At 47.9% G+C, this 13,125-nt stretch overlaps 1 protein-coding gene across 4 annotated transcripts in view; it reads left to right on the forward strand.

Moving 5' to 3' along the window:
- ARID1A (AT-rich interaction domain 1A) overlaps positions 1–13,125 on the forward strand; it is a 61,180-nt gene that overhangs the window by 25,614 nt on the left and 22,441 nt on the right. For 3 of the 4 annotated variants that reach the window (XM_087761299.1, XM_087761300.1, XM_087761302.1), the window contains exon 4: positions 666–779. The exons of the other annotated variant lie outside the window; for it this stretch is intronic. In XM_087761299.1, the coding sequence (XP_087617425.1) occupies positions 666–779 (114 nt within the window). The remainder of the gene's footprint in view (positions 1–665; positions 780–13,125) is intronic. 4 annotated transcript variants of the gene reach the window in all.

A 13,125-nucleotide genomic window follows, 5' to 3' on the forward strand; every position in this document is an offset into this window, starting at 1 on the left:
TTGGTTTAGCACAATAGCAGAGCACAGTTTGCAGAGTGACACATAGATGATGACGGGAGAGTTTGCTCTTAAATGTAAAACTTGGCTTTAGGGAGGAGAAATAAAGCAGCGAGTGCATGGAATTGAAGATAAAATCATGAAGCAGATTTTTTTTTTTTTTAATATAAATTGTATTTATTTTCCGCAAGGCTTAATAGAATTTTAATAGTTGTGTGAAAAGCTAGCTGGGACCTTTCAGCAAACATTGCAGTGCACCAAAGGTGGCGTTCGAAAAACTGAAGATTTTAATTGACTTGCCTTGTTTGTGTAATGAAGTACTTGGAGCTATTGTAAGATGTTAGAAGATGAAGAAGCTAGGTGGGAAGTCTTCCAGGACAGTCTCTGTCCTTCAGGATCTGTAATAAGGGAAAGCCGGAGAATTGCTGTTCGGTCGTGCTCCAGACTTGCGCTCCCGCTGCTCCCTGCAGCAGTCGGGCAGTGGGTGTCCTCCTGCGGAGCGGTAGGCGTGCTGCCTTGAACTCTTTGCTGTCTTATTTCCTGGTTTGGGCAGATGTCACCGAGGGTACCTAATTCTTCCACAATGTGAGAATATACCAGAGTGATTCCAGCAGAGCCATGATTTTATTCCCATTTGTGGTTTTTTTTGGTGTTTCTTGGTGTTTCAGGAGTTATCTCAAGACTCATTTGGGTCCCAGGCATCATCTGCTCCCTCAATGGCTTCCAGTAAAGGGCAAGAAGATATGAACTTGAATCTTCAGTCCAGACCTTCTAGCCTGCCGGTGAGTGGTGAGCTGATCTAGAAGTGAATGGGGCGAGGGCAATCAGAAGCACGGCAGGATAAATTAGCGCTGGTGGTATTCCACATGGAAATGGGAATGATGGAGGCTGCCTGTGCTTTTTACTAAGTCATTAGCTTCTGGCTTCCCACTGGAGATTAAATGTAATTTACAAAAGTAATGGATTTCAGAGTAAAGTTTAACCCTAAATACTCTGGCCTGCGCGTTCTAGCTAAAAGGGTTTGGTTTGGTTTTGTTTTTGAGCTTTCTGTTGGCAGTGTCTGAAGTACCTGACTGCTGTTAGGGTAGACCCTGACCTTCAGGGGAAAGTGTCTCTGGTTTATTTTCTTGTTCCTTCAGCCCGCTGGTGGTTAGCAGACTGGTGGCGCGGTTCCGTTTCTCCGTCATTGCATCCTTATACTGCCGATTTAAGCTTCTTTGGTCCAATCTGACTGAACAGTTGGTGAAAAAGACAAGTTTATTAGTACCTGGAGCGAGGAAGATCAGTCACAGATAGCTCCTTCCTTGACAGAGGGAGCATTATATTTTCTTTTGCATTCTAAATCTGCTTGCTGTATGTACAGCAAACAGTTGGGTATGAGATTAGCGCCTGGCGTTCCAGCGCTTTTTGGACCAGAATAGTTGAACTTTGGGTTAAAACTTCATCAGGAAAATGGAGAAGGGTTACAAGTTTGGATTAGTTTGCACAAATTGGTCTGTGCCTCTGACTTGGAAGAAAAGTTTGGAGCTGCTGGGTTCTGATGTTGCCGGTTACTGTCATTGTAACCGGTAGGAAGTGAGTGAGCTTTTGTTTTTTTATTTAGCCACTGGCTAAGTCAGTTTTCTAAGCTGCAGTTGGACTGGTCAGAGGAGAGTGAGCCGTGTATATAGCCAAGTTATTTTTGCTCTCAGCAGCGAGAATGGCTTTGTTGTGAGCCCCTTGAAATAATTCCTTTGGACTGTGGGTACAAATTGTCACCCAAAATACAAAGTGATTCTAGTTCTGACCACCTAATGGGAGTAGTTGTGGGTTGTTCCTTTTTTCTTTCTTTTTCCTTTTTTTTTTTTTCCCCTTTTGGACCCTGATTACAAAGATTTAATTTGTTCTGAAACCTGGGGGAAAATCCTTTTAAATAGCATGTTTCTTTCCACTCTGCCTCTCCACAAGTTCTTCCATGTGACCCATCTTCTGGCGAAGAACGTAGGAAAAGTGAAGCCACTGAAGTAATTGAAGAAATTGCTCTAGCTCCGAACGGTGGGAAGTCCTGTTCAGTAGCATTGCTGATAGAGCCTTCGTGAATCGTACCAATCAGCGCCCTCTGACTCAGATTATAGGAATTAGTTGCTCTGCATAGCAGAAGTGGCTCCTTCTCAGCACCAAGTGGGAGTTTGTTTTATACCTTGTGGTTAAATGTATTTGGCCCCTTTCAAGTTTTCCCTTTTCCCGAGCAGTTTAAGCAGAGATACCCATCTCTGCTGTAAGAGTGAAGGAACCTAGAAACGAGGGAATTTGATCCAGTTTAAAAGTTTTAAATGTCCACCGGTTTCTGATCAGGCACTTCAGAGGTTTGCTGGAGAGAAGTCCAGGGTTCAAAAAATGGGCCCAGCTTTTAGGATTGGCTAGCTATAAAGCTCGCTTCTGTTTTAAACAGGCTTTATAGTCATCCTGTTCTCCTGACTTCATCACCAAATAATTTGCATTTAAGGAATCAAGCAGTCTTTAGCTTACCCAGCCCCGGTGTATTTTTGGGCCTTCTCTTCCCTTGGTAGTAAAAAATTTAAAAAAGGAGACCCCCTGCAGAAACTCGCCCTTATTCTTGTATGTGTTTCATAATTCCTTGTTTTCTTGTGAGGCTCTTGTAGGACAAGACCAGCACCCCATCTGTAAATTGAGAAACGCGATGCTGTGGAACGGTTTAGAGAGAGGTGTATGGAAGCCAACTCTTTGTTTCAGTGATCGATCTCTTGCACAGAGTTTGGCCTGGGGATGCTTAGAAACGGCCGAGCTACGTGGAAGGGTGCTATCAATTTCTTTTTATCTTCCTCGTATTGCTCAGTCTGTCTGTTTTAGAAAGTTTTATCCTACTCGGGAGGATTCCTGGATCCCTGTTTTGCCATTATGTATGACTTACAGAAGCATAGTTAGTTTGTGGGCTTTTAATTTTTTGTGGAGTTCTGAGCCCTTTTCCAAGCCTCAGTGGGCGCTGTGGAATAGCTCACTGGGTCTCTTGGAATCGGGGCAAATCGTGCCATGCATCATCTTTAATTAAGATCAGCTCCAGCGGGAGGAGGAGGTTGCTGCTTTTTAGGTTCTTATCAAGTGTTAAATTTATGTACCCAGTGCCTTGACGAGTCTTTGAGCTTTACGCGTTAATATTGTACACCAACATTAATGTTGGAATTGTAAGCAGTAACGGGGGGAATATTTCTTCAGCCGATCCCAGCACCGTTTCAGGAGGCGGGGATCTCCTGGATGGTGACATTGTCAAGTTGCTCAACTCCTCTGCGCTCTTACTGGCCTTGGTAGGACCTGCCTAAGAAATGTCATGTTGATCGTTCTGGGTGAGGGTCTTCAAGATACCTTCCTGGTAATGATTTTTGTTCACTAACTAAACTTTTTCCTGGTGATGTTCCCGTATTCGGACTTCTAACAGCAGAAGAGTCAAATCACTGATTTCTCTAATGCTTTGTCTGCTCATCTGTAAGTAGCGAAATGTCTGGTCTTCCATTTCTGCTTGTGTTGCAGGCTGTTCTAGCTTAAGTATTTCCTGGTCTGTTGTTCCCTTTCTGAAGACTGTACTTGCTGCATCTGCGGGGAGAATGCTGCTGCTAACTCGAGCTCACCGATGCATCCCTGCGTGTGTCCGGGCTGGTGCTCTTTTCCTGTAGCAGGCTCGGTGAAGAATTTGTCTGAAGAATTTGCTGCTTCCCTAGGGAGGCTCTGTCAGGATTGCAGCTAAACTAAACTTAGGTTGCTGTTGTGTATGGGAGAAGTGTAGTCTTTTGTGTCTGGGTGTAATAGAGGAATAGTAATCCTTAGTATAAATCTGCTTCTCCCAGGAGATTCCCTAGTCTCTTCTCCTTAGCAAAGAATTCTTCCTGGCAAGTCACATCCAGTTTATTTGGTGTCTTTACCTTTTGAGGCTTGGATTCTGAGTCTGTAGGACTCAAGTATTTCCAGCTATTAATTACCTTCTGCTTGGACATGGAAGGTGCTGGTAGCAAGTACAGGGGAAGCAAATGGGGCATCCGTTTGGGTTTGGATTGCAAATGAGTTCTGCTGTAAAGTTCTCTGGACTTTTAGGTTTGTTGGGAGGAATTTTGTATCTTATTATGAAACATGCAACAGATTGTCACCTTGCCCCAGTCTCTGTCTTATGGGCTGCCTTGCAGGAGCTGAGCGCAAGCTCCTGACGTCTTTGAGATGGATGAGGAGTGGAGCATCGAGACGGTGGTTGCCACGCCAGGCTGCTTATACCTTCCCAACCACAGACGTTGGTATCTGTGGTGTTAGGGCTTCCAGGCTGGCCCCAAATGCCATTTATAAAGCAAAACTGATTTGATACCAGTATATACTGGCTTGTATTTGCTTTTTTGCTGAACCTTCTGGGATTTCTTCGGTGAAGCTTTCCTATCTGCGGAAACCAAAACTTTTGTGACAGGTATTGTTTTCGGCGGTGCTTTGATAGGAAAGCTTCTGCATGGGGTGGGACTTGTGGCCACACCAGGAGGACAGATTCTGGCAAGGTTTTGGAGGTCTTGAAATAGCAAGGTTGCGTTGGAGTTTTTGTTGCAGCGAATATGTAATGAAGCAAAGTGGGGCAGCTCGGACAGAAGTTTCGGAATTCCCACCCCAGCATGTCCGTAGTTTGTTTGGTCAGTGTGCTGCGTAGCCTGGGGGAGAAACCCCATCCCTGCTCTGGGCAACTTGTTTTCATCTTGATGTGGTGTGGTTCATCTCTGACTTTAGATCTGAAAAGTGTCTTGTCAGTGGCAGAAAGGAGTATAACCAACTGAAAGCAAATTCCTGATCCATGTTTCGCTTTTGAACGTGCATTCTGGTCTTAGGTCTTTGCAGTATGGATTTAACAAAATTAGGTTTTGTGGGGAGGGAAGAGGAATGAGGCTGCAGAGTTTTGGCCTGTGCAGAAAGAACCCTTCTGTGAATATCCCCAGCAGCTGGGGGTGTTTCTGGTTTGATTACATCTTCCTTTCTTAAGTCCAGTAGTTTCTGAATTTGGACACTGGAGGTTGTCAGGGAAGCACCGTTTGGATTTTCCATTCTTACAAAGCGGTCATTTCAACTTGTGCTCTCTGGGTACTTGAAGTGGAATAAAGTTGAGCTCTGTCAGCTGTGTCCCCTGACCTGGAAATAATCAACGCAACAGGCTGAAATGCAGCAAAAAGCTGTCTCAGAGCTGCCGTGGATGGGGAGGGAGGTGCGGCCCAGGAAAGGAACGTTTTCTTAAAAAGTCTTTGAGCTCAAAATTCATCATTTTGACAATTTCTTTTGGGGGAGGGGAAAAGAACCTTGTACAGTTGGATTTGCTGGTCACTTCAGGCTCTTTTTTATTTTTTTTTTCTTTTTCTTTTTTCTTTTCCCATATGGGACTTCCTGCTTCTGTTTGGTTTGTATTTGGCCTTTTGAGCTTGTCTTATTGCTTGCCTTAAGAGAGGGATTAGCGACGTATGCATTTCAAAGCGGGGTGGCTGCATGCGGTGGTGCCTGGGCATCACAGTGGATATGCAGATCAGCGCAGCAGCAGCCGGCGGCTTGCCCCGAGGAGCGCGATACCTGAAACACTGGTACTAGAGAGATCGGTGCATTCCAGTTTGTGCTGATCTGAAGGTTTCTATCCCAAGTTATGGTGATGTGGGGAGTTGAAAACGTTTTTTCGTGACCGAAGCTCCTCTGCCTGAGCTTTTCTTGGTGTGTGATTGTGGCCATCACTTTTGTGTGGTTTCTTAAGAAGGCTGTGCCTTTTTTTGTAATTTTTAAATGTTGCTAATAACCTCTAGAGCTGCGGAGAGTGTGGAGTGCCGCTCGCAAAGCTCCCCCGATCTTCCAGCCGCTCCAGTGACATGTTTTGCGCCTGTGACCTGCTTCTCGGGGTTGCTCAGCTATTTGTCCATGTGGCAATTTCCTCTCCTCCCACCCCTTCCTCCGGGTTTGAACCGAGCTAATCCGACCCGGTGCTTGGGAGGAGACTTCCACCCCACGCCGCATCGCCCGGGCCCTCTCCGGGCTGCGCGGAGCCCTCCGCCTCCCATGAACGTCCCTTTCGAGCCGGTGCCGCGCGGAGCCGCTGATGCGGCTTCACCGGAGCCTGCGCTGGCAGCGGTTGCGCTATGCTCGATGCCGGGCTCGTTTCCTGTTTCTATTCTGGTCGCGAGCGGCTCAGCTCCGCTTCCTGCCTGCACGCCTCGCACAGATTCCCCTAACCCCCAGCCTTTCGTTTTCTTAGGAGCGATTTCGGTTACGGACCCAACTGAAAGAAGAGATGGCGACCTCCGCGTGGAGGTGGGCGGCAGGGACGGCTGGCGGCTCGCTCGGGAGAGGACAGGCTCTTGTTCTTCTAGGCCGGGCCAGAGTGACTAGGCGGGTCAGTGTTTAATCAGGAAATTGCTGTAGGATGACCAGTTCTGGTCTTGGATCCCGAACAATAGTCTGTGCTCTGTCACACGCATCCCCTGCGCCGCCGCAGCCTGAAAACACGGAGCCGCTCCTTGCGCCGTAACTGCTGAAACGCGCGCCTCGCGAGGCGACCCTCTGCTTTTAGACATGCTTTCGAGCAGCTCGTTGTTGTAGGGCAGGGAAATCAGTTTTTCACTTCCTTTTTGCTGCTGATTTGGTGTCGTTGGAGACCCTTTAAAATGCGCGGAAGCCTCTCGTCAGTCGGACGCGCTAGCCTCATCCTCTTCCCTTGCCATCCAAACTTAACCCTGCCAGCGGTCCCGCACTGTGCAGGGGAGGGAGAGTCCATGTTGGTGTCACCTTCGTCTGCTGCGTGGAGCGCTGGCAGGGGTAAAGGAAGGTGTTTAACTTTGGCTGACAGCGCTGCATGCGTTTTAAATGCTGCCACACCTGAGCTTTCAGTTTACAGGAGTCGTTTTCCTGTTACTGTCCTTTTGGCGCGCTGGATTGACTTGTCTTGGAGACGTGCGCGATCATAAATGCCGTGGAGAAGACTGTTTCAGATGGTGCTCAAATGTGGGGCATGGCAGGGGCCCAAGGCTCTGTCTGCTCCGCTCCTTCCTGCAGCGGCCGCGCTGCTCGCGTGGGCTTGTGCCCGCACCCGTGGGGGTACGAGGTTTGCGCCGTGATTTCAAGCAGGTCCTGGTAATTGGAGCAGGAGTTGTGTCATTGTTTTCTATTATAATTTTGAATCAGGGCTTACCCAGGAAAGTAGAAACCTTTATTTTAAAAAAAAAAAAAAAAAAAAAAAAAAAAAAAAAAGAGCTGAATTTCCTGAAGCGATATCTCTAGGAATTGACTGTTCTGGCACCCTGACCCCGAGGGTAGCACCGGGCGTACATCAGCGTCTGGCCTGGGCCAGGTTTCCATGGTTATATTACCTCTTCCCGTGCAGGCTTGCTGCTCTGAGCCAGGGCGAGAGGAGAATTTCCTTGATTCTTTCCAAACGTGTCTTCAGCCTCTCTGTCCCGTCCAGGTCAGCGGTACCTGGGCGCGGGTGCGGTGCTGCAGACGGGTCCTTGGCCGGAGGTGGTTTCTCTAGAGATGCCGCGGCTGGCGGTGTCGGGGGGCCCAGCCGCAGCCCCTCGTGTCGCTCCCTCGCTGCCTCCCGCCGGTACAGCCGACGCTGGGAAGGAGCCGCCAGCTTTCAGCTCTCTCTTCAGCAGCGTTTTCTGGCAAGAGGACCACCAGATTCATCAGGCTCGCAAATACCCGATACCTTAGAAACCTTGTTCTCTCCTAAAATCTTTCTTCCTTCTGCTTTTTTAGAAATTGATTCTGTCACTCTTAATTGTTTCAAAGAGGCTGATAACAATACTAAAAGCTGAGCTGTCTTAAAATCCAAAGTATTGGCCTGAGCAGGGGCCTTTTAAATTTTTTAATTATTTCAGACTCCTGCCGTTGCTGCGTTTCTTTGCCCACCCTAACTCGTGTGGTTGGCATGGTGGCATAATCACATGCTGAGATGACTAAATGCTTTGGAGTCTAAATTGAACACATCGGAGACTGGAAAGCGCCTTCCAGAGGAAGCACTGCTGGGGAATTGGAATATCCTTACAGCTGGCAATAAGAGGGTAGCTTCCTGCCTCTTACGTGATTTAGTGTTTTATATGATCTGGGGTTTGTCCAGGCTGAAGTAGAATACTTAAAAACCTCTGGAAGAAAAACAAAAGCTCTTCAAATGAACAGGTTGTGCTCTGTCATCTGAGACCTGCACTAGTTTCTCGCTCGCAGTTGCCTTCGCAAGGCCTGGTGTCACACCAGCCTTTCCGATCGATGGGATCGACTTGTAGGTCTCGCTCCCGCTGCATCCCCAGCACCCTCCAAAAAACCAGCGTTGCTGCGAGCATCCTCTGATGCTGCCGCGATGCTGCCGCTCGTTGTGCCCGGGGCCCTCCGTGCTTCTTTCCTGCAGCTTGTTTTAGGGTCAGCGTTACTGTTGAAGCTGGAGGTTTTATCCTTTCGTGTGGCAGCGCTGCTGCTGGATGGCCGGGCCAGCTTCTCTGTTAGCTAAACTGACACTACTCTGTCAAGCAAAACTTCAGCATTTACCAATGATGCTTTGAATACTTTGTTGTGTCAATGTTTAGATAAACGTAGCAGTACTTTTTCGAAGCTGAGCAGCTTTCGAAGGGTTAAATGGAAACTCTTCTGCAGACTTTGCTGCTGCGTTTCCCAGGGTCCTGCAGAAGAGCTCAGCACCCAGCGCTCCCTGAGTGGGAATGCTGGCCTTCCCCATGGTGGGTTTTCCCTTCAGCGACATCTTGTTCTGTGGATGAATCGTGTTACTCCTCCTATACTTTGTGCTGCAACTACAGCTTTTGAATCTCTCCTCTCCAAAGACCGAGGATATGAGATTTGTTAGTCTGCTCAGTGTCTGAAGGGGAAGGAAAGCCCCCTTGCCTCCCCCCTCCTTTTTTTTAATTTTATTTGGAGGGGGGAGAGAAGGAGGGGTGGCAGAGGGTAGGAGCAGTAGATGTGATTAAAGCTCCTGCCGAGTAGATCTGTGGGAGTGGAGTATCGACCTCTGAAAAATCAATGGCTGCTGCGGTAGCAGCGCTGGCTGTTTTGCAAGGTCTCCCGTTGCAGGAATGTAGTAAAGCCAGCAGCGCTTCCGTCTGTCGTCCTCCCTCTTTATTTTGTCCCTGCTTTCTGCCAAACGACCAGACTCACCTAGATTTACTGAGGTGGATTAGAACAGCAGCTTATTTTTGCAATCAGAGTAAAATTTCTTGTGTGACACCGAGCCCCTCCTCCTGCCAGCCTCCTTTCCAAATGCTCTTTTTCCTGCAGTGCAGCTACAGCCAGCAGCTTCTACCAGTTTGTCTAAAGCCAGCCTGGAAGAATGAGCTTTTCAGCTTCTTTTTTGAGCAAGGAAACTGTGCGAATCTCTCTTGCATGTTCTAGTCCCCATCTTAGGTTTGTAATTGTCAGCGCTGATGCCTGAGAGGAGCTTAAACTCCTCGGAAGGGAAGGGAATATGGACTCCGTCTAGCAGAGGCTGAAGCCTTGATAGCGCTCCCTGCCTGGTATTTGTTTTAGTGGGCAGGTGTTTTTCCCTTGAAGTAGTAAAAGTCTAGCACTTATTTCCTTTACCTAAGGACTGCTTGGATGAGTAAGTGGCACATAATAGGACTCGACGGCTTTTATGCATGCTTAGTTTTGTAACCAGGATCTTGGGTTTTTCTCCGAAAGAGCTTGCTGCAGAGCCTGAGAACTGTCTAGTTGCTCACATGTGGTCCTTGCTCAGATCAGAGGTTGAGCTTCCACAGACATATCCGAGGGGCCAAAACCAGTGGATTTCATTGCATAATTAAATCCCTTTGTTCCTTCTGATGGCTGATCTTGTCCCATTTTGAAAGGGGATATAAGAGAAAAGACAAGGCCATGAATTTAAAAAGCTCTCATAAAACACAGGACCGTACTGTGCAGCTCGTGGTAGCGTGGCAGCAATCTTCCTTTGGGCATTCCCTGTGTCTTATGCCAGGAGAGAGTCGTCTTTCCCTGTCAAGCTAAAAACAAACTTACCAGCGCCTCGGAGAGTAAGAGGTGAGAGCTGTGTGGCAGCGGAGGAAAGCTGCGTATGGTCAAGGGGACACCAGCTTGCGTTGCTAGGCTTTGGTTATATTTGATTAGTCTTTAGTCATCTTGGGTAGCTTGGGAAGGTGGATGAGCATGCTTCCCACACATGTATGAATGCAAAATCAGTAACAGGTAAACTGGCAGCTTAAAAATACGTATTTTTGGTTTCTGCACCACTCCTCCCGAAGCGTGACAGAGTATGGAGCGCATGGGAACAGTGTTAACAGCATCTTTGACTTCACTTTAAATTCCAAAAATGTTCTAGATGTGGCGGGAGGTTTTATTGGAGAGACATGCTGCACGCATCCTTCCTCCTCCTCCCCTTTGACTCTTGTCCAGCCCATACACGCACCAAAACTGATGATCATCTAGAAGGTGCTTTTGGTGCTGTAAAGATGAACTCGTTATCTTCTGCGCAATAACCAATGGTAGAAGAGCAGGGTGAGGCGAATGGTGGTCTTCCCTGGAACAACTTGTATATTTTGGGGATAGGATGGGACTTGGAAATCTGCTTTGGCTTTGGAATAGTTCGCTGTCCTCTCATGGTGATGGTAGGTCTTCACGTTCCCACCCAGGGCGTTCAGCGAGCCTGCAGCTGCCTACCGAGCGCTGAGAGCCAGTGCTCAGCGGGTTTGCGTTTGTGGCGGTACGTGCTGATGGGCTTTGTCAGAATTGTAAAGCGTGGCAGTTGAAATTGAGCTGGTGGTGATGCAGGGCTTGCAGCAGCGTGGGCCCTTTCCAGTGTGCCTCCGGTAAGCCAGACCAGCTCGGAGACTGAAAAACTCCGTACCAACTCTATGATTTGTCAGCAAGAAAAAACTTTGGAGGCGGTAGATTATAACTCTCTCTAGATGGAAAGTATCAACTGGATTTCTGCTGTAGCTTAACTCGTGTTCCCCAGCTCCAACTTCTGGTTTGTACTGGGGAAGCAGCATGGAAGAGGCACGCAGTAAGTAGGACGGCGGAGGCAGGCGGCAGAGCCCGCTCCAGCCCCTTCCGTCACATCCGCGGAAATCTCGAGTCAGCTTTGCAAGGTGTCTTCTTGGATGTGATATGAATCTGTAAGTCTGGTGTAAATGGAGCACGGTGAGGTCTCCAGGCTGCTTTGTGTTATGAGGTAGAGTGCTTTGTGAAGCATAAGATGCAAGATTCCGTTGTCTGTACTGTAGAAGGAGGAATGAGTCTATCCATTTCCCCGAAATAGCAGGGAGATCCTAGCTTGCCAGTCAGCTGTGTAATTTTTGTGATAGAGAGGATTGAGGTATTTTCGGTAAGGAAATAAAGGAGAAGGAAAGGACAAGCTTGTGATTTTTAAGTGTTGATAGTTCTTGAATGAGTGGAAAAGAAACTGCAGAGAAAATGAAATTGTAATAGAAAGTAGGTATTTCAATTAGTCAGAAGCAATGAAAAGGTTTTTCCCTTTCAGAAAGAATTGGGGAATAAATTTAGCCATTGTTCTCTGGTCTTGCTTGTAAGCATCTTTATGGAAACAACTGCCCTTACAGAATTTATAAGCTCCACCACACGCTCGTCTCCAGATCATAATTTCCTTGAGTGCTATCTAGTGATCTGATACTGCCTACAATCATTACAGCCCGACGGCGCGCCTTCCCTCTTCCCCCAGCCTTTTCATAGGCGCTTGGGCTGGGGACGGGCAGGGGAGGCGCGGAGGAAGGCTGCGGTCCCGGCGCGGAGATGGCTTTGCTTTCTGGTCAGTCTTCCTGCTCTTCCAGACCGGTGGGGTGGGCCAGAGCGGAGCCGTGAACCTCTTCTCCTCTGGGGCTTTGTTACCTTGATCTTAAAGTATTTCTTGTTGTTTCATCTTTGTGTTTGTTTAACAAATGAACTTGTATCAGATAGTGAAATGGCGGTTCCTCTTTTCATATAAAAGAAGCCTTGCCATTTCCAGCATCAGCTAACTGGCTCCCTTGTGTTGGTCATGCCAGGACTTGCAACCCTTTCCCTGAGATAGATGAACTCCCCGGCCCCCTCCTTTGGGTACCAGATTGTGTGATTTCAGGCATGGTTTTGTTGTGGTGTGAAAAGAAGGTGTTAGCTGCTGAGTCCTTGTTTGTCAGCAGTGCTGACAAACCCATGCTGGCATCGGCGAGGGCTGGGCAACCAATCGCAGCTGGAACAGTTATCGTTTCAGGGTCCCCGTGGGCTTCCGCTATCAGGTCACATCCCAAAATAACACTGGGCAGTATTTCAAGTGAAGAAACTCAGGCTTTGGGGCTGCAGCCAGCCTGGAGTGTGAGATTCTGTGTGAAATAGTTGGAATCCCTCCAGCGTTTTTGATCTGCATGGCAGATGAGCAATAAAATGCATAAAAAACACATTGGAAACACGTGAGGAAATTCTCCAGACCCTGACGTTTCCTTCAAGTTGGCAGCGTTACCGCTGTCGAGCCTCACCTCCTGTCTCGGCTCGACTGGCTGCGCTCGCGGGAGGAGGGGAGAGGAGAGCCCTTCTCCTGGTGCTGCTGTGTCTTTCCAGGTCTCCTCCTGATGCTCTGTGGGAGGCAAATAAAACGTCGCTGGCCCTCTCCTCTTGGGCGTGATCCAGAACCCGCTGACGGCAGCACGTCTCCATTATTTCAATGAGGTTTTCCTTTTTTAAAGGCTTTTCTGCTACGGCCGTCCTTGACACAGTCTGTAGAGCGATTGAGAGATTTCTTTTCCCCTAGTTTGTGCTGCACTTGAGTAAATGGGATATCAGAGCTGGAGGCTGTCCTTTAGGTTCAGTTAAAAAACCAAAACCACCGCTCTGTGCCATGATGGTTGGCATCCTGAGAAAATAACTTGATAGGTGGCAAAGAGCTCCTTACTGATGAGCTGCTTGCACTTAGGCATTCCAGTCCCTGCTTCCCTCCTTCCCCTTGCAGGAGCTGCTCTTCTGAGAAACGTAGTCCTGCTGAATAACGCACTCGGAAAATGCTGCTGTGCTGGCAGAGCGTTTCTTGGCTGGGAAATGACTTTATTGTTGGATTCATGAAACTTGCAGATCTTCAGAGGCGAAAGTCACTTTATGAGTTACTTGATTTTTATGGTCCTGTTTCAATTCATGTCCTAA

The sequence above is a fragment of the Nipponia nippon genome, unplaced genomic scaffold (genome assembly GCF_047370975.1).
Source record: "Nipponia nippon isolate SJK-2023a ecotype South Korea unplaced genomic scaffold, ASM4737097v1 scaffold_23, whole genome shotgun sequence".
Classification (NCBI taxonomy): domain Eukaryota; kingdom Metazoa; phylum Chordata; class Aves; order Pelecaniformes; family Threskiornithidae; genus Nipponia; species Nipponia nippon.